This window comes from Diospyros lotus, chromosome 11 (assembly GCF_014633365.1).
Source record: "Diospyros lotus cultivar Yz01 chromosome 11, ASM1463336v1, whole genome shotgun sequence".
Lineage (NCBI taxonomy): Eukaryota > Viridiplantae > Streptophyta > Magnoliopsida > Ericales > Ebenaceae > Diospyros > Diospyros lotus.
Window position 1 is genome coordinate 8,928,463 of NC_068348.1, and position 27,661 is coordinate 8,956,123.

At 39.6% G+C, this 27,661-nt stretch overlaps 1 protein-coding gene across 2 annotated transcripts; it reads right to left on the reverse strand.

Moving 5' to 3' along the window:
• Positions 1 to 3,409: 3,409 nt before the first annotated feature.
• Positions 3,410 to 27,647, reverse strand: LOC127813510 (uncharacterized). 2 transcript variants are annotated; one of them, XM_052354511.1, is made up of 2 exons: positions 27,269 to 27,647; positions 3,410 to 4,026 (listed from the first exon to the last, which is right to left on the reverse strand). In XM_052354511.1, the coding sequence occupies exons 1-2, from the start codon at positions 27,473 to 27,475 to the stop codon at positions 3,796 to 3,798; spliced, it is 438 nt and encodes a 145-aa protein (XP_052210471.1). In that variant the 5' UTR covers positions 27,476 to 27,647; the 3' UTR covers positions 3,410 to 3,795. The 2 variants fall into 2 exon arrangements, with proteins under 2 accessions (XP_052210471.1, XP_052210470.1); XM_052354510.1 differs by lacking the exon at positions 3,410 to 4,026 and adding an exon at positions 13,265 to 26,921 and having other exon boundaries at positions 27,269 to 27,417.
• Positions 27,648 to 27,661: the final 14 nt, after the last annotated feature.

Here is a 27,661-nt window from a genome sequence, read left to right on the forward strand (position 1 = left end):
AAGGGATTTTCCTTTTCTAGTGCTACTCCTAAGTCGATAGTAGACGCTTCTACTCTAAAATTTCTTCTATCATTTTTGGATATTGCTTCTTTTGAGGAGGTTTTTCTTCAACAAGAGGCATTCGGGTGGCTTGCTTGTTCTCTCAGAGTGTGGTTGGCTTTAAGAGAGACTTTTGATAGTCTTTTGCTAGGAAATGGGGGATCTATAAGAAAATTAGATCTTCATGCATCCCTGGGAGAGTAAATGGGATTGGCCCTCCTGGTTTCCTAAAAAGGAGATTCTGTAAGGTATGTGAAAGAAAGGCATTGTTAGTATTAGTGTCATAATACTAGATTTATATGACTTCTAGCATGTGTAGATTGGGACTAATGATGTAAATCTTGAGAATTTAATAAAATATATTTATGTATTTTATAGTCATATCTTCATTCACATCTCTATATGAATAAGTCCCTAGATCTCTTGATAAAGATCTTGTTCTTAAGTTGTTAAGAATATGTGACAAAGACCTTTAGTTCAAAATTTCTTAAAGATATTCCCAGTCTTTAAATTTATTAGAAGAGGAATATGATTAGTTAATTATAGACTGACACATAGGCTACCACCTTTTATTACTATGAGATATTAATGATAAAGGATAGTGAGTCACATGTTATAATTCATAAGATAAAAAACAATAAAGATATGGGTAGATGTTGGTTGAACATTTATTGAATGTGATGTAAGTAACAAATCACATAACTGAGAGGATTAATGATCTGTTACCGGCTTCTATCGTGTTATTGGTCCTCAGATAGGAGGCGACATGGTTGTCTTGTACACTAGTGTCAAAGATTTGCTATTATGTAGAACCGCTTGAATATGAGGTCAAAATGTTCTTTGTGTGGTTTATGTTCAATGGTGTATGAAGACAAGGGATTACTGATGGGATTCATTTACCTTTAACATGAGGTGAACATCCTATGCGATCATGTTTGGTATGTGATTGGTTAAACCCCTGGCCAAGGTACACGTAATCGAAAATGAGTTTTTGATGTCGCAAAGAGTTCTGGTATGTCATCTCAATCACACCATACTAGATCTTGGTATAGCTACCGAGTCTTGTGAGTTTGATCAATCCATGGCTCTCACTAGATTGTGATGTTATTCAATAGAATGATTAAAGTGCACATCAAATGCCTGAATAGGCTCACTTGAAGTTATAACTTCATTGCTGGTAGGATCGTCTTGACATAATACTAGTTGTCACTAAAGACCTTGTAGGATGCTTTGAGGAGAATAAGAGATCTTCATTATAGATCGAATCGTTTGATCAGTGTCAAAGTTGTTAACGTCTCTCGATTGCTATTCAGTAGTGAACCTACAAGGTGACACGCAAATCCGAGTAAGGCATTGGATTAGTGATGCATTGTTGTAATGAGTTCTTAATCATAATTAAGGGTTAATCGTGAAAGATGTCATTAAGAGTTAATAGAACTAATGTAATCAATAGGAGTAAAGTTAAGAGTTAACGGGAGGTCTTAGTTCCATTGAGAGTTAGTGAAAAGGCTATTAAGGGTTAATAGTGGGTTTCATTGCAAGTAATTGAAAATTAAGTCGAGAGAACTATAACGATCAATCAATTCCTACAACGGTTGACCATTCCTTACTGAGCAATCCTCGCATGATCGACAACTTTTTGAAATGATCGACCATTTCTTATTGATATGTTCTGAAATAGTCGACCGGTTCCTGCAACAATCAACCATTCTATTAGCGAGAATTAAACTTGTGAGCATTCCCTTGTCGCTTTCAACAACAGAGCAATTAATGCTTTGTTGCAACCTTCATTAATGCACCTGTAAATGCATTAATGAAGAGAGATGGGCAGGAGACAGATTGGACCATGAGAGAATTGTTTCTCTCATGCATGCCACTTTGCCCCTCTCATCAAAGTCGGTTCGACCAACTAATGAAGGGTGAAGCAAGAAGAGAATATTTAAGGTTGAAAGCTTATTGCTTGCTACATACTCTCTCTCTCTCTCTCTCGGCTGCCTCTTCATCTTTTTTCAAAGCAAACCCTCTATTCTTCATGCTCCCTTTTTCTTGTTCTTCTTGCATCTTGCACCCGATAGTATGACTACCAGTTCATCAATTTGAGAACCTAACCACAGCATTTCATCACCTACATGGAAGCTTGTCTAGCACAAAATTTTCTCGTAGGGTTCCAAAGTCACTTGGAACGTGGACTAACTTGGTCCCTCCTATTAACAGGGGCCGATTGGTCATCCAAATGAAACAAGTTTGGAGTTGTTTGTGACTATCAGTAGGTGTTTGTGGGATTGTTTTGAGGAGCTTGCAGTGAGGACAAGAGCTACAGATCTAGGCAAGTTCAACACGACCGACATTTCCTTTTCATCCAGTGAGGTATACCTTCCTTACTCCCTACGGATGATGATTTTGTTTTGGTTGCATATGGTTGCTATATACTAAGTCTTGCAAGGTGATCTTATTTTCGTTTCCATTGATTATGTTAGTGTTTTTGAAAAAAAAATGAAAACTAACTAAAACCCTTGCATGAACCACCAAGTGTTGGTGTTATCTTTCAAGCATTTGGTATAGTATTTTACAAGAAGCCCGCCATCTCCCAAAGAGCTTGTAAACTCTCCTCGTGCTATTTTTGGAGGGCTTCATAGATGGCGAGTAGGACATTGGAAGAAGCTAGCCTAGAGGTCCTTGAGACATGTGACAGAAATGTCTCTTGTGAGTTCTAATTATTTCCAAGAGACTAGATTTCAAGCCCTTCTTGACTTTGTAGGCAGAGACATCAAAGGTGAGTCTAACACATTATTGGACTTGAGGGAAGTCTCCAGGAGAGTCTCTTGAGGGTTCGAAGAAGGGTCTCCCAGGGGTACCCTAAGAGAGGCCTCTAAGTCTCTGGAAGACAATTCTATTGGCAAGTCCTCCTAACTTTTCTTTTTGGGCTTCTTTTTCTTAGGCCCATCTTAAGTTTAGGCTTACTTTCTTGGACAGAACAATTTATTTAATTATACATTAACTTCTCACTTTGATTGAGTTGTCAAGGGTAATGTGATCAAACTACTTATCTAATTCTATTTCTAGCTTAGCTCCAAAAATAAGAATTAGAACTCCATTCCTATTTAGTTTTCAAAAAATAAACTATATATGAAAGAATTTTTATTGAATTAAGTCTTCCTGTGAGCAGCAATAAATTGAAAAATGCATTAAGATTTTGAAACAGAGGTTTTGGGTTTCCAATTTTTAGGGTTCTATTCCAAATGAACTAATTAGAATTTTAATTCTGTTAGAATCACTAAAACTATAAAATTCTAATTCTAATTCCATTAGAATTTATTCTAAACAAGTCCCTAAGATTATCAACAATTCAAAGAATGAGGGAGGCTCTAGATTTTGAAGAAAATATTCAAAGTAACCACTTAATACCACAATCACCGTGTTATCGTGCTAGTCAAACAATCCAATAACATCTTGTCATGTTAGCTGATAAATTAAAAAAGAAATATAAACTACCAAGGAGTTCATAAATTCCCTTTGATCCGGAAAAACTTGAACCCAAACATCCTCTAAGTCATCTCAATCAGACACATGGGATCCTTGTAAAGAAGGTGGCTAGCAAGGTAGTGAATTATAGCCAACGAGGTTCTAGAACAGTTGATGAGTCCATTACAATAAAAAGACAAAGACACCCCAAAAGTTTACATCCATCCACAAGCAATGATTGGTTCATCCATTCCTTGGAATACTCAATGCTCCAAAGATATTTCCCAGAATGTGTTATAGAGCTCGCTTTTTCTTTTTCCTGGAAGACTTGTCAGTTTGTAAGTCGAGTTCCATAGCCGCCTTCAGGGATTGATCAGTTTGAGGTGCTTCAGGTAGAGTACTGAGAAAAAATTTCTTGCTGGAACCAACTTGGCTGCAAGATTGCTTCAGCATTTTTCTTCCCCTCATCCATTTAAGCATTATCTTCATATGTGTTTTGCTGTTCAACCCACTAATACCAGCTTCCTTTTTTTTTTTTGGTGTAAAAGAGATTAAAACAAAGAAAAACTTGAATCAGTTTCAAGGGGGAGAAAAGAAAAAAAAGAATAAAAGAAAGCGGTATGTAAGCTGCGACCAATTCTTTCATTTGGTTGTACCAGTTTCTTTCTTATCCTTTTTTTACCCTCCATATTATGTTTCCTAGATAAATATCTTACTGATAGGAAACATATACTTGACAAGTATCATACAAATCTGAAGCTACACAAAGAGATGCCAACATGCATGATTTAAACCGAACAACAAATATGGGTATTGGGAAAGCAAACAGGGGACAGAAGAGAGGCTGGCATTTGTACTAAAAGCAGCTATGCATGAAATCCACACAAATTCCCTTGTCTGACATATTAGACTAATTTTGAGATGTTCATCATTATATAAAGAATTAATTTATATAGAAGAAAAACTACGAGCAGGCTTACTAAACTCTGGAGGACATACAAAGGCACTTCCCAAGCACTATGCGCAAGAAATGAAAAGGATTGGGCTACAAGTCAACACTTCCGCTAGCAGGTTTTATATCTCACAAAAATCCCCAAAATTGAGTTTCAAGGATAAATCCAGAACTATAACAATGCAGCAGCCACTAGGTGAGGCTGGCTACATATGCTAGCTCACCAATCACCTCTATCTTTTAACCACACTATCTATAAATCCAGAAACACAATCATCCATGCAACAGAGAATAACATGTCAATAAGATACATAATACATGTCAGTTTGCAACATTTTCCGTTGTTGCTTTAAGGGCAAGCAGACCAACTAAGCCATCCCACTGATCACTAATTAACAAGAATAACCAAGGCTTGATCTCACTGCGTTAGATTATGTATATGGAATCTAGCTCATCGATCAACTCTATCAATGACTATATCTATAAATCCAGATCCATTAGTCAAAATATATATATACACATCTTCATGCAACAGTAGATAAATTGTCAATAAAATACATAATCCATGCCAATGATGTAACATGCTAAGTTGTGGGCCTAAAAGAGAATGCAAAAGGGTCAATCAAGAAGGGGGAGTGGTCAAGAGTGAAAAGAAGTCAACTGGTGAGATTCGCTGCAGGAAAGAAAGGCTTGTGGAAGGCTGAAGGCATTGGTCCACCCATGAGTTGACTTAGGGGTCGACTGTCCACTAGTAGTAGCAGACTTGAAAATTGCTCATGAGTCAACTTTGGAGATCAACTGTTTGAAGGAATGCTTTCTTGGGACTGATAGTTGATACAAGAGTCAACTATTTTATCAACTGACCAAAGCAAGAGAATTTTCTCAGGTAAGCAACTAACTTTAAACTCGATTTTAGAGGATTAAATGAAGGAGGTTATATCTCATTTTTGGATATGTTGTAGGATACTAAGATCTACTAATATTATTTGGTTAAGATTTGTAGAAGTTATAATTTGATGCCAATCAAGAATAAGGTTAATTAAGCATGCTTAGAGTAATATCAAACACCCTAGCTAATTATCCAGGACCAGAATTCTAGAAGATGACTGTTCTAGAAGATGATGAGTCCTATTTGTTGTTGAAGCATGGCTCGAAATTTCAATAGAGGGCTTTCCACTAACTACTAGGTGGTGGCCGAACTTGGCTGTTACCCAGCACCAACTTCAGCTACTTGAGGGAGCCTATAAAGAGAGGCTCCATCCATTCAGCACAAGTAGGGATAGAGAGAAAAGCTCTCACTGAGGAAAGGGAAGAGAGGGAAAGGTCCTCATATAGAAGGAGACAAAAAGAGAGGAAAAGATAAAGGGTTGCTGATGGGCAAGAGCTGCTGGGAGAGGAAGCTAATTCTTCCACCTAACACCAGGGCGACCATTGAGGTAGCACCAACAATGGGTTTACTTTATGTGTGCATGATGCATTTTCATGGCATCTTGCATGAAGTTTTACTTTACATAATCTGTATGTGAGTGAGTAAGCAAACATTATGCATGAAACAAGTTTTGGGAGAGGTTCTAGTAGATGCAATGAGGATGGGCCTGATCAGGAGGGCAGGCTGTCTATGATCCTCAGGGAGATCACACGGGCCATACCATGAGGGTAGTCTGGCAATGATACTCCAGAGAGTGGGAATGGCTAGAACCAAGATGGTGCACCTGAGGGAAATCAGTTTTGATGCATGGCCCATGGCTGTCAGCATGAGTATGTTGTCTGTAGAAGTCATGCATGCCTCATGTGTGTTTTCATGGAGACTTGTGACTCATCTTTGCATGCATGCTTTAACCATCACAAAGAACCTAAACAGATAGGTGGTTGGAGAGTGAAGGAGGTGCATAAGACCAGCGTGTCTTGTGCTTGGGCTTGTATTGTATGTAACACTTGTATGTGAACTTGAAAACTCTTGCTTTGTATGAAGAAACCTTGTATGATACCCAGTGTAACTTGTACATTGATTTGGAGATCTAAAGTAACTTAACGGTATGTGAAATGAACTACAAGAGGTACAGGGTGAGTTGGGGTCAGACAAGAGTCAACTAAGAAGTCAACCTTATAGAGAGAATGATGCACAGCCGATGGAGGAAAATCGATTGTAAGACACTAGAAAATTAAAACGGTCAGTTGAATAAGACCACAGTCGACCATAGGATTGACTATGGGCCAACAGAAAGGTGGGGAGAACTCTGTGTCAGCTCCCTAAGGATCTGACAAGTAATTCTTAATCAGTGGAAGGATCGAGAGAGAAAGAGGGAGAACGAGAGAGAATTTAGGGAGGAGAGAAGATAGAACGAGAGAGAGAGACAAGAGAGAGAAATTCAGAATTTTGTTTATGTATTTTCATAACATCTGGGGAGGGGTCAGCCGTTTTTATAGCTTGATCCTAACCTTCCCCATGTGCGGGTAACCGCCTACATATGCTGGGAATGTATCAACTGCCAATGCAGCAAGAAACTTGTTACAACCCCCCTACAGCATATTTTCTCATATACTACTTTTCCCTTCTATTACATTCTAATTACAGTTATCCCCCGTACTTGTTAGTATATGACAATTACCCCTCCCATCAAAACTTTCAAAAAATGTTGAGGTGGCTTGCCACTCTAGGAAATTGCTTGAGGATATCTGGAAGATACTCCCAGGTATTATTATCCGGATGAAGGTTAGACCATTGGACAAGGACTTGAGTGATAGGAGCCCCCTAACTGTAGATTACTCTTCTACCCACTATAGTTGTAGGTTCATTCACATTGTCACTAGCAATTGGAGAAATAGGCAGGGTTGAGCTCATTGGTTGTGCTCCCACTGACTTCTTGAGAAGACAGACATGAAACACCGAATGGATGTTAGAGCTCTCTGGTAGCTGCAGTCGATAGGCCACATTTCCCACCTTTGCGGTAATGGGAAATGGTCCATAGAACTTTGGATTTAACTTCGAGCTGGGGTTCTGGAGTAAGGCCCTCAAATAGCCCGGTTTAAGGTTCAAATACACTAACTCCCCCACTTGAAACTCGCTTTCACTCCTCCATTTGTCTGCAAACTGCTTCATATGATTCTTGGAGTTAGCCAATTTTGTCTTAAGTACTTGTAAGGTCCGTTGCCTTTGTTGTAGGTAGGTGTCTAGGGCTGCCACTATCGAAGAGTCTCCCAAGGTTAGTAGTAAAGAAGGCTTGTAGCCATAAAGAGCTTCAAAATGAGATCTCTTTATGGAGCTGTGGTGGCTGGAGTTATACCACCATTGGAACCATAGTTCTAAAAGGCGAGAGGCACAGCAAGGCGCAAAGAGTCCTGGAGCCTGAGGCGCGAGGCGCACGAGGCGAGGCGCGCCTTTACGAAGCGAGTCGCACCTTTTAGAAAAAAAAAAAACTCAAAATATTGTAAAATCATAAACAAATATCAAATTATCAATAATAACACATTGATATCATTCATGATTCATTATCTTCAAATTCTAGACTAACAACATCAAAATTGATTCATTCATCATGCAAATTTTAAACTAGAAATATTATCAAAGTTCAAACTTAAAGTCTCAAACTCAAACAAGTACCAATCATAATGCAAAGTTCTAAACAAACGCATAAACACTACAAGTCCACAATCAATATAAAGAAGTTTTAATCAATCATCATCAAGGAGATCATCAACATCAAGGTCAATATCTTCATCATCCCTTTCAATCACCCCTTCATCTTCTTCTTCATCTCCCAATTCTTCTCCATCTTCCAAGTCTTCATCATCTTCGGTCTCTGCCTCACTTTCCTCCTCTTCTTCAATCTCCTGAGTTACTCGCCGCTTTGGAGTCGAAGCCGAAGTTGAACCCGATTGTGATCGAGTTTGTTTAATTCTAAATCAATAACTAGGCTCTCCAACTCCTGCAGCCGCAGCGACATTACTCCATGTCAACCCATCCCCAACGTCAACTGGAAAAACAGTTTCATCATCTTTATCATTCTCCTCATCAAGTTTTCCAGTCAACCATTCATTGCTTTCATCAATGTGGGTCAATATGATAGGGTCAATGGTATCACGCATTTGATACCGACGCTTCAATGCTCTATTGTATTTTACAAATACCAAGTCGTTTAAATGAAGTTGATCAAGCTTGTTTCTCCGTTTAGTATGAAGCTGCAACAATTTATGCAAAAACATACTAAGAATAAGCTACATGAAACAAACCAACTACTAATAAAAATTATAAGTGTTATATGTACAATGCACTTACATTTTCAAACACACTCCAATTACGTTCACACCCAGATGAACTACAAGTCAAGCTAAGAATTTTAATTACAAAATTTTGCAACGTGGGTGTTGACATTCCATATGAAGCCCACCATTCAGCTGTCCAATAAAATTCATGGGTTAATTATTATCTATTATCTAGAATGATTATATATATAATGTAATATATATATGTGTGTACCTGGTGATTTTTTAGCTCTCTTTCTAATAGCCATATAGTTTCCAAAGAACCCATCTGCCTTGCTATACATCGAAAGCTCTGCATCAATTTGGTCTTGAACCTTTACATCTGGATTTAACTTTCTAATGCGTTCATATAAGCCAGCCATGATTTTTGAATCTATACGTTCAGCCTTGTAGAAATATTTTGGGTTCAAGTACCAACCAATAGCGTGTAGGGGGCGGTGAAGCTGAACATCCCATCGATTATCAATGATCTGAAAAATGGGTGCATACTTCTTTTCATCCCCATTAAAAGAGTTAGCAATCGCTTCTTTGGCCCTATCCATGGCCTCATATATGTATCCCATAACCGGCTTCTTCTCACCATCCACTCAGCGCAGTACACGCACCAATGGACCAGCCACCTTTAAAGCATATACAACATTGTTCCAAAATGAAGCATCAAAATCACTTCTACAACCTTTTTAGCCCCCATTTCTTTTACCCACTTGCTTGTATCCACTCCTAGGAGGTAAACATCCTTCTAAGGTTGCTTTTCAAACTATGCATCCTACCCAAAATGATAAAGGTAGTTGCAAATCGTGTTTTTCCAGGCCTCAACAACTCTTTCTTGTCAGTAAACCTTCTAAACATGTTTACTAGACCCGAACGAGTACAAATGTAGCTATTCACCATAATAGCTCTCTCAAATGTCTTCTTCATATTAGACAACTTGAAAATATCTTTCAACATTAAATCCAAGCAATGCGCTGCACATGGTGTCCAAAACAACGTAGGATATTTTGCCTCCAAAAATCTTCATGTTATTATTTAGAGTGAAATAAACAAGATATTAGTAAATAATAAATATCTATTAAATATTCAAATTCTTTTATTTATAAACATAATACAAATTACAAAAAATGAATTTCATACCTGCTAAAACATTGTTTGAAGCACTATCAGCGACCACTTGCACCACATTTCTTACTCCAATCTTTTCCACACATTTACTTAATAATTGAAACATCTTTTCCCCAGTCTTTGAATAGCTAGAACCATCAACAGACTCCAAAAACATACTTCCTTTAGGAGAATTGACTAAAAAGTTAATCAATATCCTTTCCCTCTTGTCTTTCCAGCCATCTGACAAAATGGAACATCCATATTTGGCCCACGCCTCTTCATGATCTTTCATCATTTCACGAGTGGCTTCCACCTCTTGTTTGAGAAGGGGAACCCTGACTTCACGGTAACTAGGCAGCTTCACACCCGGACCATACTGACCAACTGCTTCTATAAATACTTTAAAACTGTCATATGTCACTGCATTGAATAGAATGCCTACATCATACATCCATCGTGCAAAGCTTTTACAAACTCGAGCTCTTAACTCTTTTTTTGCAAAATCATTCTCACCCAACCTTGTTTGCTTTCCTTTGCCCTTGGTTTTCAACACATTAACTTCTAGATCTTTAAGAAAAACATCAAGTGGACCCTTTTGTGTTGGCCCTTTAACACTACCGACACTACTAGTACCTCTTCCACTTCCGATAGATACATTGGGTCTTTTTCTACTTTGAGGCGACGGCTCATCATCATCATCATACCCTTGACCAAATTGAAGATCATCATCTAACGGTGCCATATTTCACTCATCCCTGTTATTTTTCTTCTTTTGCATGTACTCTCCAATCTCTTCTTTTACTGATGGAGGACAGTTTGGAAAAGCTTTAGTATTCCTAAAACCACCCACTAGATGTTGTTTCGCCCGAAATATACCACATTTTGTTACTTTACGACAAAATTTACATGTGGTGGTATTTCTATCATTAGGATCAGCTTCAAAATAATTCCATGCCGGGTCAGTTTTGGAAGTGGTTGACGACATTTATTGGGCTGCTGCAACACAGTTCCAACTTTCATAAAATTCTCCAATCAACACGAAAACAACAACCGTATAAACTATAAAGAGAGAGCAGCAACCAGCAAGAGAAATTAAGCAAGAATGCAAGAAATAATCAAATAAAAAAAAAGTAAAGAACTCACAAGATAAGAGGCGAACTCACAAGAAGAGGGGACGCTAGAATGGAACCGAGATTGGCAGCTACTGCTTAACAACTTGAACTTGAAGAGCAGCAGACTACTTAACAACTTGAACTTGAAGAGCAGATGAGAAGAGAGGCGAGGAAGAAAGGAGAAGAGCGTGAGCAGAGGAGAATAGAGGAAGAGGGCGTGGCTGGAGAGGAAATTAACAAGATAGGAGGCGGGCCTGGCTAGAGAGGAAAGGAAGAGAGGAGGCAGGCGCGGCTGGAGAGGAAAGGAAGAGGAAGATCAAGCCGAACTGGAGAGGAGAGGAGGGGGTCGCGGCTGGAGATGAGAGGAAGAAGATCGGGCCGAGCTAGAGAGGAGTAAGAGAGGAGGGGATCGCGGCTAAAGAGGAGAGGAAGAAGAAGATCGGGCCAAGCTAGAGAGGAGGAAGAGAGGAGGGGGTCGCGGCTGGAGAGGAAGAAGAAGATCGGAGAGGCTGGAGAGGATGCGGGCGAGGAAGAAGAAGATCGGGGGAGGCTGGAGAGGATGTAGGTGAGGAAGAAGAAGATAGGGAGAAGCTGGAGAGGATGCAGGTGCTACTAGATGCTGGAGTCGAGAGGAGTGAGGAGCGATTGGGCTGCCAATTTTAATTAAAAGACCTAAGTTTCATGTGGCGCGCAAGGCGAGGGCCTCGCCTCGACCCAGGCGCGGCGCCAAACTGGCGCCTTAAGGCGCCTTGCGCCTAGGCGCGCCTTTGATAACTATGATTGGAACATGGCAAGCCATTTGTGCCAAGACTTAGGTTGTAGAAAACAAGAACACCTTAAGTACATCTCCACACACTAATTAACTCTTTCTGTTTGGTCGTCCAATTCCGAGTGGTATGCAGTAGACATGTTGAGCTTGACCCCAATAGCCTTATCAGCTCTTTCCACAGTAGGCTAGTGAAAATTTTGTCTCTATCAGATACTATAGCTCTAGGTGTCCCATGCAATTTCATTACTTGATCCAAAAACACCTTCACTATTTCTTGGGCAGTATAAGGATGAGTTAATCCAATAAAATGGCCATTTTTAGTGAATCTGTCCACTATAACCATGATGCAATCCTTCCCTTCTGACTTGGGGAGTCCTTCAATGAAATCCATTGAGATGCTCTCCCAAGGCCCTCCTAGAATCTTCAAAGGCTGTAATAGCCCTAGAGAAGCAACATTCTTTGACTTTCACCTCCTACAAATATCATATCCCAACACAAATTCCATTACATACCTCTTTAGCCCTGGCCAACGAAAGAATTGTTAACCTAGTGATAGATGTTCACAATGCCCGAATGTCCCCTATGGGGGAGTTATGTAGTGCTTCTATTATTTTTCAACTCAGTCTCTCATCATCCCCTATAACCAACCTCCCTTGATATCTGATCAAGCCATTGGTCAGTGTATACCTGGGCCTTGACGTTGGATCCACCACTAATTGTTGAATAAGCTCATTGGTTTTCCCATCTGCTTCATAACTTGAAACTACTTCTTGGCACCAATCTGGGATTACTGTTGTGATTGCAGTAGAGTTGCCCTCCTCATAACACCTAGATAGTGCATCTGCTGCTAGGTTTTCTTTTCCCTTCCTATATTGGATTGTGTAATCCAATCCCATCAACTTAGTCATCCCCAACTGTTGCTATTGAGTATGCAACCTTTGTTGTAGCAAGAATTTCAGACTTTCATGGTCTGTTTTAATCACAAACTTACCTCCTTCCAGGTAATGTCACCATTTGTCTACAGCAATCAACACTGCCAATAATTCCTTTTCATAGATGCTCAATCTAAGATGCCCTAGACCTAGTGCCTAGCTAAGAAAAGCCAATGGCCTACCCTCCTGAACCAACACAGCCCCAATCCCACTAGCACTAGCATTTGTTTCAAGGATGAATGGTCTATTGAAGTTAGGCAGCCCTATAATAGGCACCTCATTCATAGCCTTCTTAAGCTTGCAAAAAGCCTCATCTGCCTTACAATCCCAATGGAACCCATCCTTTTTCAACAATTCCGTTAGGGGCCGGCTAAAGATGCCATAATCCTTAACAAACTGGCGGTAGTAACCGGTTAGTCCCAAGGAACCCCTAAGGCCTTTGTTGTGAGGCCTTAGCCAATTAACCATGTCTACCACCTTGCTAGGGTCAGTGCTTACCCCTGCATTGGATATAATGTGGCCTAAATACTTCACTTGTCCCTATGCAAATGCACATTTTGACTCCTTGATATACAATTGATTGAGCCTAAGGACCTCAAAAATGGTTTTTAGGTGGTCAAGATGCTTGGCAAAGGAAGGGCTATAAATTATAATATGATCAAAAAACACTATGATGAATTTGCGAAGATAGGGCTCAAAAATCCGATTCATCAGCACCTGAAAGATAGCTAGGGCATTGGTGAGACCAAAGGCATAACTAAGAATTCACAGTGCCCTTGGTGGGTTTTGAAGGCTGTTTTGGGAATATCTTCAAGCCTCATTCAAATTTGATGGCAGTCTAATCTAAGGTCTAGTTTTGTAAAAACAGTAGCATATTTAAGCTCATCAAACAAGTCTTCCACAATAGGCATAAGGAACTTGTCTTTGATGATTATGGCATTTAGTTGACAATAGTCAACATAAAACCTCCACGAACTATCTTTCTTTTTGGCAAGTAATACGGGTGATGCAAAAAGGTTGTGGCTTGGTTGAATAATAGACTTGTGCAACATGTCTCTTGTGAGTTTCAAATTTCAATTTCGATTTTCTATCTTGGTGGGTAATGGTAAGACCTTACATTGACAGGCTCTGTGTTTGGCTTAAGATTTATAGTGTGGTGAAAGGGTCTCTCGGGTGGAAGGAAGTTGGGTTCCATAAAGAGGTCCTTGAACTCAATCAAAAGTATATAAAGAGAGTCAGTCTCATGTACCTTCCTTTGATCATGGGAGTGGCTACTCACAGTCACTATTATTTCTCCTTTAGCGGTGAATATTAAGAATAAGAAAAAACACTCTTACATGCTCAAAGACACTCCAATTCCTTTCACAACCTCAAGAGCTACAAGTCAGGCTACATATCTTGATGGCAAACTTTTGCAAATTAGGGGTTACAGTACCAAATTGAGACCACCATTCAACTAGGAAAAAATATACCATAATCAGTAATTGAAAATTGCCAGTTGTAGACTAATGATTAGACTTACTTACATTATTAATTAAAAAACCATATTACCTGGTGCCAATTGATTCCTTCCTCTTAGGCATATTTGTTTTCCAAATATGCCTTCAGCATTTTTATACAAGCTTAGCTCTTTAGAAATTTTGTCTTGCACCTCTGCAGTGGGAACCAACCTCTCTATGATTTGATACAACCCATCAATAATCTCTTGATTTTCTCCAATGTTTACATTTGAATAAAAAAATTCTAGATTCAAGTAATATCCGATTGCACGTTGAGGACGATGCAGTTGAATATTCCACCTCCCACCAATGATTTCAAATATTAGCTTGTATTTCCTTTCATCATCAAAAGATTTTGCAATGGCTTCTTTTGCCCTATCCAGAGCCTCATAAATATAAGGCATAACAGGCTTATCCTCATTGTCTACCACTCTAAGCACCTTGACAAGTGGCCCTGACACCTTGAGAGCATAAAGAACATTTTTCCAAAATGAATCTTGTAACACTGTTTGAGATGCGAGCTTACCCCGTGCTTCTCTTGCAAATTTAGAGTTAGTCCACTCTTCTGAAATGAACATCTTCCTCAAGTTGGCTTTTTGTTTATGAAGTCTTGAAAGGGTGAGGAAAGCCATGGCAAATCTTGTTTTCCCAGGTCTTAGCATCTCTCTTTTTTGTGAATGTTCTCATCATATTCAACACTTGTGTAGAGCTATACAAGAATCCATTTACTGCACGTGCTTTTTGAAAAGTCTTCTTCAATATAGGAAGTTTAAAAATATCTTCTAACATTAGGTCTAAGCAATGGGCAGCACATGGTGTCCAATATAAGTGTTTTCGCTTAGCCATTAAGAAGTCTCCTATAAGACGAGTTAAAGATCTGTCATTAAACTAACATCAACATCATTCAAAGGTAAAAGTTAAAAGATAGCAAACTTGCCAACTAAAATATTAGCCGAGGCATTATCAGTCACAACTTGAACCACATTTGCTTCACCTACTTCCTCTACAAACTGGTCAAGTAATTGAAATATTTTAACAGCATCCTTGGCATATGAGGAAGTATCAATGGATCTAATGAACATGCTTCCCTTTGGATAATTTACCAAAAAGTTAAGCAAAGATCTCTTTCTCTTATCCTTCCAACCATCACACATAAGGGAACATCCATATTTAGGCCAATCCTCCTTATGACTCTTCATAATTTCATTTGTGTGTACCAACTCCTTCTTAAGATAAGGAACTCTCACCTCATGATAACTAGGAGGTTTCATGCCTGGACTAGCTCGACCAATAGCCTCAATCATTGGCTTAAAAATTGGATACTTGACTGCACTGAAAGACAAGCCAGCTTCATACATCCATCTAGAAAACCAAACGCAAGCATTCTCCCTCAGTTCTTTATTGACATGGGTCTCCATTGTTGTTTGCTTCCCAGTGCTCACTTTAGGTTTAGGAGGCAAAAGCAAATCCAAAGGCCCTTTCATCCTTTGCTTTTTTTGTTGCATAGTAAAACCTTGACTTGAACTTGAAGACATAGGCCTTTTAACACCTCTTTCAAAAACCACTTCATCATCATCTCCAAGGGTATCAATGTCGTCAAAATCTAGTATAACATCACTATTGTTCTTCTCTTCTAGCTTTTTCGACATATACTCTCTAATTTCTTCTTTAACATGTGAAGGACATTTTGGACAAACTTTGGTATTCCTATACCCTCCAACAAGGTGGTGTTTAGCTCGGTAAACCCCTCCTTTCGTTATTTTTCCACAAAAATTACATTTTAAAGAGTTTATGTCCTTTGGATCTGGCAATGTGTTATATTTCCATGCTGGATCTTTTCTACCACTGCCAAAGGAGCCACTAGGAGCATCTGAATCAGATGCCATTAGGATTAGGATATCTGCCATAATGATCATAAGCAAGGAGTCATAAATTTGAAAAAACATTGTAAAAAAATTCTGAAAAGAAGCATGGATCAATAAGTGGCTGAATTTCAACCAAGGAAGGGAGGGGTTGAAAAAGAATTCTAATTAGCGGTGGGATTTTCTGGAATGGAGAACTGATGCAGGACAACAAGAAGTATTGCAGAAGATTGAAGGAGAAGAGAAAAAATTTCAGGGAGGGGAAAGAAGAAATCCAGGGAAGTAGTAGAGATCAAACTTTTATTCTATTTCTAATCAAGCATAGGATCCAATTAAGGATTAAAACTTCTATTCTATTTCTAAATGCTGCAATTCTATATGAGTATACTTGAAAATTTGTAAAAACTAAGGCTAAATTATGCCCTAAAATGTTAAAAGAAAAACGAAAAAGAAGAAGCAGTAGCAGGCATCAACAAATAAAAATTAAAAAAAAAATAACTGAAGAAGAAGAAGAAGTAGCAGCAGCAGCATAAGAAAGAAGAAGAAGAAGCAGAGGAAGAGAAGAAGAAGAAGAAGAAGAAAAGGAAGCAGGCTAGCAGTAGCAACAACGTAAGAAAGAAGAAGAAGAAGCAAAGGAAGAGAAGAAGAAGAAAAAGAAGCAAGCTAGCAGTAACAGCAATGTAAGAAGAAGAAGAAGGATAGCAGGAGAAGAAGAAGAAGGAGCAGAAGGATAGCAGCAACGTAAGAAGCAGCCGTGTAAGAAGAAGAAGGATAGCAGCAATGTAAGATTAAGAAGCAGTCGCGTAATAAGAAGAAGAAGAAGAAGAAGAAGCAACAAGGATTGCCGAAGAAGAAGCAAGCTAGCAACTGCCAGCAGCGTAAGAAGAAGAAGAAGAAGAAGAAGCAGCAACAAGGATATCGAAGCTACCATTAGCCTAAATATGGAAGCAGCAGCGTAAGAAGAAGAAGAAGAAGAAGAAGTAGCAGCAGCGTAAGAAAGAAGAAGAAGAAGCAGAGGAAGAGAAGAAGAAAAAGAAAAAGAAGCAGGCTAGCAGTAGCAGCAGCGTAAGAAGAAGAAGAATTTTAGCAGCAGCGGAAGAAGAAGAAGAAGAAGGATAGCAGGAGAAGAAGAAGAAGGAGTAGGAGGATAGAAGCAACGTAAGAAGCCGCCGTGTAAGAAGAAGAAGGATAGCAGCAACGTAAGATTAAGAAGCAGTCGCGTAATAAGAAGAAGAAGAAGCAACAAGGATTGCCGAAGAAGAAGCAGGCTAGCACCTGCCAGCAGTGTAAGAAGAAGAAGAAGAAGGGATTGTCGATATGTTACCTTGGCCTGGAGAAGCAGAAGCACCTCAATCAGAACTAGAGAACTGGAGAAGAACTTGAGGAGTTGCAGTTGCTGTGTTGCGTGAGAGAAAAGAGTGCTGCGTAAGAGAGTTTTGGAGCCTTGGAGGTGTAGTCTCTTGGCCTTCTAGAAATCAGATGAGCTGGAACACCATATTTTTAAGTTTTGTTGACTTTTCAATATTGTATTTTATTATTTTCTCTCTTTAAGTTTTAACAGAAATGTTCAAAAAATAAAACATGCTGATTTTTCAGCTGGACATGTGCGCCTAATGGATGTGCGCCTGAGGGAGGCACGCCTGAAGGGCCTAGGCGCGCCTAGCTGGATCTCGCCTCGCCTAGACATGGCAAGGCGAGATGGCTGCGCCTTGAGGGGCCTTGCACCTAGGCGCGCCTTTAACAACACTGATGGAAATAGGGAACCTGTTCTTAACTGTCATGGCGTTGAGTTGACAATGGTCAACATAGAATTGCCATGAACTGTCCTCCTTTTTAACAAGGAACGCATGCGATGCAAATGGGAGGAGGCTAGGTCTAATGATGGATTTCTAGAGCATTTCCTTGACCATTTTTTCAATTTCAGTCTTTTGAATTGGTGGATATCGGTAGGATCTTATGTTGGCAGGTTCGTTGTTGGGTTTGAGTGGAGTGAAATGGAATGGTCAAGGGATCTTTGGGGTGGTAAGGAATCGGGCTCTACAAATAAATCCCCAAACTCAACTAACAATATGTTAAGAGAATCAAGCTCTTGTACCTTTAAGTTGGGTTGAAGTGGGTTGTTGACTGTCAGCATGAGTTCTCCTCCTTGTTCTGAGTTCTCCTCTGAATACTCCATGGCCTAAATAGAGAACAATTGTTCCACTTGGGACAGCTTGTTCTTGAGCATCTTTTGTAACCTCTTTCTTGCATGCTCCTATTTCCAAGCTGCCAGTAAGGGTCATCTTCTTGCCATCCTTTTCAAAAGTCACCTCCATCTTGTTGAAATCGAAAATTATGGGGCTCACATTTTTCATCCAGTCCACCCCCAATACAATGTCACACCCTCCTAACTTTGACAATCTCAAGTCAACCTCAAACTCCTCTCCTTGCATTTCCTAACAAAACCCAACACATGCAGATTTGCTTATCACTTTGTTACCATTGGCCACGGTTACTGATAGGGGCTGAGTGCAGGTCAGTTTACAGCCTACCCTCCTGGTTGTGCCCTCCTTGAGTGCTGGTCAGTTTCCCCTTTTTTCTAATAATAGCTAAAGTGGGTCCTGTTGCTTACAAATTGCAGCTGCCATCCAACACTACCATACACCCAGTCTTCCATGCTTCTTTACTCAAGAAAACAATTGGTCCTCAAGATTTATCTAGCATTGCCTTACCCCCTATACCTGATGACCATCAGGTTGAGGTTGAGGTTGAGGTTGAGCCCTTGGCTATCTTGGACAAAAGGGTGACTTATAAGGATACTCTACCACTTACACAGTTACACAGGTGTTAGTCCAATGGTCCCATTTGCATTCGGATCATACCACTTGGGAGTATCTACTGGACCTTCTCGCCGAATTTTCTCAGGCTGCCCAGTTTCTTTAATTTCTTGTGGACAAGAAAATTTTAAAGGAGGGGGGAATGTCAAGATCTCATGTGTTGCAGATTATTTCTCAGGAAGAGTAGTTACCAACTGTTAATTTTTCTGTTATTTTAGTTGATAGCTGTACACTTTCAGTTACAAAATGTAACTGAAACAACTGCCTTAAAGAGTAGCTATAAAAGCTACTCGAGACTACTTTGGAGGTTGTTGAGCAATAACAAAATTGAATTCTTTCTCTCTTCAATTCTCTCCCTAATTTCTCTCTGTTTTCTTCCTCATTTTTCCCTCTTTCTCTCTCGTTCTCAGTTTTATCTTCAAACAAACCCTAGGTCAGGACTGGTTCCTGACACTATGTCTCGTGCAAGTTGCAACAACAATGGAAGAACCTCCCTTGGGCCAACTGCCTTGAACCAACCCATGCCCTTCTCTGTCCACAACCTCCAGTTCTTAGTTGCATCCTAAAAATTGAACAAGTTTGAGGCATTTGTGTCAACTACCATTCATGTGCCTCCTTGTGATCTCAAACTCCATCTACATTAGGCCTTCGCTTTGTTGGGGATGTGAACATCACAAGACAGAGGCCAACACCTTATGCCCATGTTGCACTCAAAGCATGAAGAAGTATGCCTAGGTGGGGCAAATGTTGTAGTGGTCTAGGCCACACAAGAGACGTGAGGAAGGCACACCTAAAACAAGGTGCAATAATGATGCAAGCATATCATTGGGATGTGTGGACTACATGAATCCATTAGTATGCTAACTAGCAGGGCACGCACATGGTGTGCCCATGCTCACATGCTCAGCCATATTAATGTCATGCTCAACACCAACATTGGAAAGAGTCCTAGTGCATATATAACTAGGAAGTTTGCAAAAGTAATTGCACCAAGCAAAGCAAACTAAAGCAAGGTGAGTCGATGCCAAGCACCACCAATAAGGCAATAACTATAGACATGTCAACCATGACAAAAACTTCACATGGGTGGCATGACCTAGTTGAGGGCATCAATAATTTCTGTAAGCGTGCGAGAACATATTAGGTGATTTTGCGCACAATCACAAACACGCCATGAAATTGATAGTATGAGAACTGTGAGTAATTTAGACTAGTTGCTCAAACAAACATGTGGATTTGTTCCAAGAGGCTAAGAGTTCCCTAAGATAATTGGGGATGTCAACTACTACAAACCTCTATGCAGTAGGGGGTGTCAATTACTAGACACATGACAGGTGTGAGACTATCATGTGACTCATCTTCAAATAGACTATATGGGTACAATTTGGTATTCATCCAGGCTTAAGTAAAGTGACTAACCTGAGAAGGAGTCTGCATTCTCCAAGCAAATTCCATTGTAATGGTGGAAACTTTTAAGAAAAAAATGAAATAGGTGTTTTTCGTAATTTTGGTGTGCTCAACGTTACTTCTTGTAGAATGTGCATTTAGTGGTTGTTTAGCTAAGACTAATCTAACACTTAGTGCCATCAAAATAAAAATTTTGAGTTGAAATTTTGAACCTATGAGAGGACTATTGCAGGACCCATATGATAAAAATTTTATAATTTTAATTTTAGTATTTTAAAAATAAATTTAATTTTATCAATTATTTTATAAAATAAATGTATAAGTTTGATTATCTTACTAGATAAGGTCTAGAAAGATGATACCTATAACTTAGGTGACCAAGTTAACATAGAGTCCAAGTATAGATTGTTTTAATGTCCAAGTTAGAGTTGTTTTCCTACAAATTAGGAGAGTTGTGTCATACAAATCAGTGTTTAAAAAAACATGCTTTAAGAGCAAAGGAATGCTTAGGGATTTTTGTGCATGAAGCTCAGCGTCTTTAGTTGAGCATGATTAAAGTGTGCTTAAGTTGCACTTTTACTTGAGCTTTGAAGGGCTACAAAGCACGCTTCAAAAATACGCTTGTTTTTTTCTTTTTTTTTATTATCAGACAACATGAATGATTGGATTTGTTTAAATTTTTGCAATGGTGCAGCTACTTCTATGAAATCCTTACCCAAAAAAAAGCAATAATCAAACCTTAAAAGGATTTGAATAGAATTATATATACTTTATAAAAAATAAGGGAGACTTAGTTGTATTTACAGAGCAACAAATATTTTAGAACATGCAATTAGGTGTAAATTCGGGATTACTAATTCATTTATGTTTGTTGTATATCATGCTTTTTTTTGCTAGGATTGTATGAACTTGCAAATGGGTATAAAATATAATGAAAAATGGAATCTCATATTTTGTTAAATTTGCAGCTCTCATTCTTATTTAATTTTTTAATGACTTTTTAATAGTTTATATTTTTAATTCTTCTAAAAGTTTATACTCTTTATTTCATTTATGTGTGTTTCACTTCACTTAAGTGTGTGCTTCGCTTTGAGCATAAGCTCCGTAGGCCTTCTACATAAAGTGCCCTTAGCGCCAATGTTCTAAAAATCGCTATAGGCGGCTGCCTAGGAGCTAGGCGGCCACTGGCCACCCCGAGTATGCCCTAGTTGGGCCTCCTAGGCGCCGGCCCGATTAATCAACCGCGGCAACGTCTAGGCAGCCCAGCCGGCGCCTAGGCGACCCGCACCGCCTAGACCGCCCAAGTTTTTGCTTTATATATCAGCTAATTTTAAGGTATTTTATTTCTTAATCTCGTCTCTCAGCCTCTCCCCGTCTCACCCCAAGGCCGCCGCTGCCTCAACGCCATCAGCTTGCCAGTACTCACCGCCATCGCTGCCTCCAGCTCCATCATCGCCGTCAAGCTTCATCAACATTACCTCTATGCCATTTGCGTACTCCTCGCTGCCTGAACGTGCCGCCGCCGCGTCCTCGCCGTCAAACTCCATCTCCCCCACCAGCAAGCTCTATCTCCTTCGTAACCCCCCCCCCCCCCTCTCTCTGGGTCTATGGTTATTCATTGCTCTTTCTCTCTGTTGCATTGTTTCTATTTTTCATTTTTTATTTTATTTTATTTTTCTGTTCTATTTATATATTAGATATATATTTAGTTTTAATTATTATTAATTATATAATATATGCATTTTTACATGATGAAGAAGATCGAAAACAAAAAATTATATAAGGTTATTGGTTATTTTGCAGAAAATAATTTATGTTTTCATTATATTATAAAATAAAAGTTATTTTGCTATTTTATTGTTTTAATTTGATTATTTTGTAGTTATAGCATGATATGTTATTGTTATTTTGAATATTAAGTGAGGTTATTGGTTATATATATATAGGTTTCTATTGCAAGTTTCTTCAATTAAAAAAAAATTCAAATTTTTCTAGCCTCCGCCTAGGCCCCGACTAGCACCTAGCGCCTTTTAATACACTGCTTAGCGCTTTTGAAAACATTGATACAAATTAAGCTTTCTTTTGTATTCTCTATAAATACCCTGTGTATAACAAAATTTTCATATAACATCAACAATTTTCAGATGACCTTAATCCACTAGATGGGTGTATAACAATTTTTCATAATAAAATTTTTATTCTTTAGATTTTTTGTCTACTATCTGGTCTTGTTTATACAAAATTTAAGGTTTAATTGTGTACATCATTCGTTTTCACACTTCTCACTGCATCATCATATGTAGAATCAGATTTCATGCTCATTTGCTCACACCAGATGAGTTAAAGCCACACTCACCCTAGGTGAGAGTAGCCTTAATAAAGATTTCCTGGCTCATCTCTGTCATGACCCAAGGAATAATAGAAGGGCATCATTGTAATAGGATTACAATGATTTGTTAGGATATTTTTACAAGTTGTTAGAAGCATATGGGTGCTATTAGGATGCTGTTATAAATTAGTTAAGCAGCTAGCTACTAAGCCTATAAAAAGGCCAATTATAAGATGAGAGAACATGCTTGAATTGATAATTTCAATTTCAATTTCTCTCTGTACAATTTCTCTCTCTCTCTCTCTCTCTCTCTCTCTCTCTCTCTCTCTCCTCTTCCCATCCCTTCTCTCCCTAATTCTATTCAATCTCTCCATCAGAATTCTACTCTCCCTCCCGTGAACTCTTCTCCTTCCCTTTCTAACCTTAATCAAATCCTACGGTTGTGATAAATTGGTATCAGAGCATTGTTCCTCGACTGTGATTCCGTCGTTTCTAGTAGTGAATTCTGTTCAGTCACGTATTGGAGGCAGATCTGAGCCATCAGGATCCTAACAATCGTGATCGAATAGGTGAATCGCAGTGACCCACCACGATTGGCTGGGAATTGTGGACTGCCGAACCACAACAGAAGCTAATCCATTCAAGAGGCGGAGCTAGAGGCGCTTCCTAGTAGCAAATCTAACCACCGATTCAACAGAAATTATCAAGCGACGCGTGAAGGTGAAGCAGATTCCAGCACGGTGTTAGTTGCGTTTAACATCCAAAAACATTTCCGACGATTTTGGGTCAGAATTAAGGGCGAAGCTGGTCATAAGTGACAAGCGTGAAGTGGACTAAGTCCGAGGCGATGCGAGCAGACCCAAGGCAATTGCAATTGTCCAAGATTAAGCAATCTTGGTTGAAGATTCAAAGCCGGTGATTCTAGGTGGCTCCCAGGAGCGATTCAGCGACAGGGAACCCACAGTTGCACTGGCCGATTGGCTTCGATGGTGATCAAAGTCGGTTTGGCGAAACTTTGGCAATCCTGGTTCATCGCTTGAAGGCGATTCAAGAAGCAGCAACTTCCAGTGAAGACGCGAAGGAGAAGTATGAGGATTGGCTCACGGCTAAGCTAAGACTCCGACAATTTGGACCAGACTTGAAGACGAGCAAGCCAAGAGGATTCGCAAACTGAAGCAAACGATAGGTGCGGGAATTCCATCCAAGTTGACGACACTGATAGGTGAATTGGTTGCGGAACGGAACGGATCGCAGGAAGCAATTCGGGACACAACAAAGAGTGGATTGAATAATGGAGTCGATCCGTTCTGGTGGTGCAATTGGAGTCAATCCATTCGAGAGACTATGCTAAGGGCGACTTGACCAATTGATTCTGACAGTCAGTGTTCGGATCTCCGCAAGCGCAACAAGAGGCAACTCCATTGGTCCAATGGTCGGTGATTGAGTAGCGGCGGGCGATCCTAAATTCACTTTTAGCAAGAAGGAACAACGTGTGAATACTGGTGATGATAGGGTTGAGAAGAACCGCCATTAATTTCTATAGAGGCGACTAGGCTAATTTGTCCCGACAGGGCCTTCGGTGACTCTTAATTGTGAATCTGCACAATGGATTGAGGAAGGCGAGTCCAAGGGCGATTCCAACAAGTATAGGGAATCATTGCAGCAGGCGAGTCAGGAGATTAGATAGCCCTGGGTGACTCTAGAGGGCCAATCAAGTTGCTGTAATTGTGCGGCTTCTTCCGCTGCTACAATAGACTTGACCTTGAAGCAAAACAGTGGCTGCAACTTGCCACTTATTGGATCAATTTTAGAGGTGACTAGGTGAGGCAATTACAGAAGGGAAGTGTGGGGAATTAGGATGGAAAGAGTTGTGGTTTCTTGGCCTATTGCTTTTCCAACCAGTGAGATTTCAGCCAAGAGGAGTAGTGCACAAAGGAGACCAATGGAGTCTCAATTGCAGCTGAAGGATGTTGCATTTTCAGTGGGATATCCTGCCCATGAAGATTTGGGAAGCGGTGCACACATGAAACAAATGGAGCCTCAATTGCAGCAGAAGAGTGCTACATTTTCAGTTGGCCAAAAGTAACAAACAGGGGAAAAGAAGTTTAAGAATGAGATCAACCAATGGGACAAGAGAGCAACCAGTGGGGTACATGATACGAGCAAGCAATTTGGCCTTATGATACGCGAGAAGCTGCAAGAGCTTGCGATGATACTTATTAAGAAGTATCATCACAACTTTCTGGTGGAATATTTTGATAATTATCACAGAAGTTTTAACAAGGAGGAATTCTTTGGAGTAGAGCAGCCAAAAAAGGAGATAAGATTACGAACGACCAATTCACTGCCTACTCTAAACTTTGGGCAGAAAAAGAAGCATTCTGATGGAGGCAGTAGTGACTAGAAGGATGGCTACAATATAGGGAATAATTTTGGTGGTGAAAAGCATAATCTCGAGGAAAATTATATTGATCAGGTTGATAGGGCAACAGATTAAAAGGAGCCCACAGATCTTTTTGAAGGAGAAGTGCATGTAGAGAAATATCTCGACAAATACGGGGAAAAAGAAGCTATTGGATTACTTGCATGGAACCAAGAAGAACCAACTGAAAAATCAGTCAATATTAAGGAAGTTGTTGCTGGAATCAAAGCCAATTTATCAATGGTAACTCAGGATTCAAGACATGAAAGTAGATTGGATGAGAAGATTTGTATAGATCACACTTTATAAGAGCTGGAAGCTGATAAATCAGGTGTTAATCAGTCTATACAACAAATTGGAGGTAAGAACTACTACATAGATGGCTTCCATACATCTGATAATCCGAGCAAGGATATAGTTTCATTAGATAATTGGGCTGCAAATGAGGTCAGGAAAGAAGGTCGGGATGAAGGCCTTATGGCAGCCACTGAGGAGCTATTGGCTGGGATTGAAATCACAGCAGCCCCTAATTCCAATCCTGACAGACAACATTGGTCTAAGCACCCAAGGCAAGTCTACAATTCTTCATCGCTATATTTCCAAGATGTTGTTGATATTTTTGCAACAGAGCTTGGCCATGGGTTGAATGGGAATACAGTAAAGGCAGCTATGGTTGTAGGTCTATTATCCATCCTTGTATTGAGTAGGGAGACCGATTTTGGTCGGCCAGCTATTGCAAAAGGTGGGGACATCATACTTGAACTCGATCAGATTTCTTCAATTGAAGTTCTAGGCCAAAGTATACCTAGGATGGATCTTGGAAACCTAAGAACGAAGAAGAAGAGGCCTAAAAGGCGCAAGCAAGAAAGAAGAATGAAATAGATTGAGAAAACGGGTATTGGATGAAAAGCAATGAATAGTTGCTGTAAGTTCTTGGGGACAAGAACTCTCTCAAGGAGGGAGGAATTGTCATGACCCAAGGAATAATATAAGGGCATCATTGTAATAGGGCTGCAATGATTTGTTAGGATATTTTTACAAGTTGTTAGAAGTACATGGGTGCTATTAGGATGTTGTCAAAAATTAGTTAAGCAGCTAGCTACTATGCCTATAAAAAGGCCAATTGTAAGAGGAGAGAACATGCTTGATTTGATAATTGAAATTTCAATCTCTCTCTCTCTCTCTCTCTCTCTCTCTCTCTCTCGTTCTCCATTGTCCCATCCCTTCTCTCCCTAATTCTATTTAATCTCTCCCTCATAATTATACTCTCTCCCATGAACTCTTCTCCTTCCCTTTCTAACCTTAATCAAATCCTAGGGTTGTGACAATCTCCAACCCAGAGATTTCATAATCCCAGATTCATCTCAAAATTCTAAGGCACCATATCCCAGAGACCAAATATCTAAATCATATAATATACCCATAGAACGCTTATCAAACAAGATTCTAGAGATATAAATTTCATGCCATGAATCTTAATGCAAGGAGTACTAAGCTGTAGTGTCTGATGTCAAGTAAGATTTTGTGGTTTCTCTCAAATGAAAAATCCAATTGGGACAAAATTGTTTAAATATTATTCAAGCGTACTAAAAAAAACTTTTTCCTAACAAAAATTTTAGGCTAAATGTATGTTGAATGGCAGAGATGCCAATGAAGCCTGGATAAACTAGAGATTGCTTTATCCCTCGTATGATAAAGCCATTCAACACAAAAGTTTGCAGATATGTTCATATCCACATAGGCTACGACATAACAGAATTTCAGGCCAAATGTTGTACGAACAACAGAGATAACGTTGAAGTACATTCTGAAATTTTATGCAAAAACAATATATTTCACCATACTTTCCATGCACAAAAACGTCTTAAAGGCTCCTATATCAATGTTGAAAAGACTTACATTATATCTTGATGGCCCAAATTCTTGCCCAGAATTCAAAGATTCCCTACATGTGGCCTGCTGAATAACATGAATTACTTGGAACTCGGGGAGGAATATGGTCCTCAAACCCTCAAAATATTTACAAGCTATAAAAATCATGATATCAGTTAGTTAATATATCTGTATCAGATAATATCCTAAACCTCCGTCGTAAGATCACAATCGAATCCCACTAAGACTTTGTGATGCTCATCTGATTTAACCATCATCAACATATATTTATTCTACACAAAGATATATATCACAAACAAAGCAAGGGAGGGCTTCAATCCAAATAAGAAATTTTCAGAGACTGTACTGTGACAAGCCAAGTTTGTAGTGAACAGGAAATGAGAAAGCAAAAGAGAAGGGAGGAAGAAAACCTTGACGTGGTTCCACGTGTTGGGAGTAGTGAGAGGGCCGTGCTGCTTGATAACATGATAGAGACCTTCAGCTATGGAGGCGGCCTCTTGAGGGGGCACTTTGGGGTTGATCTTTCTCAGGTTGGGGGCACATTTTCTCGAGAAAAACCTCAGGAAAATCGCTTTGGCTCCTCCAGCTCCACCTCCAGCTAAACCTCCAAACCACATCTCCTTCGTTCCGCCGGTCGGAGTTCTGGTCCGCGCCGCTTCTTCAGTCACCGACTCAACTAATGCCAACAAGGGCTCTCAGAGGGAAAACCCATTCTGGGCTACGTTTGAAGCGTCAATCTTGGGCTTGGTTTTCCCATTCCGTTGCAGAGCCAACCCATCTCACTCTCATCCAGCCCAGTTTGG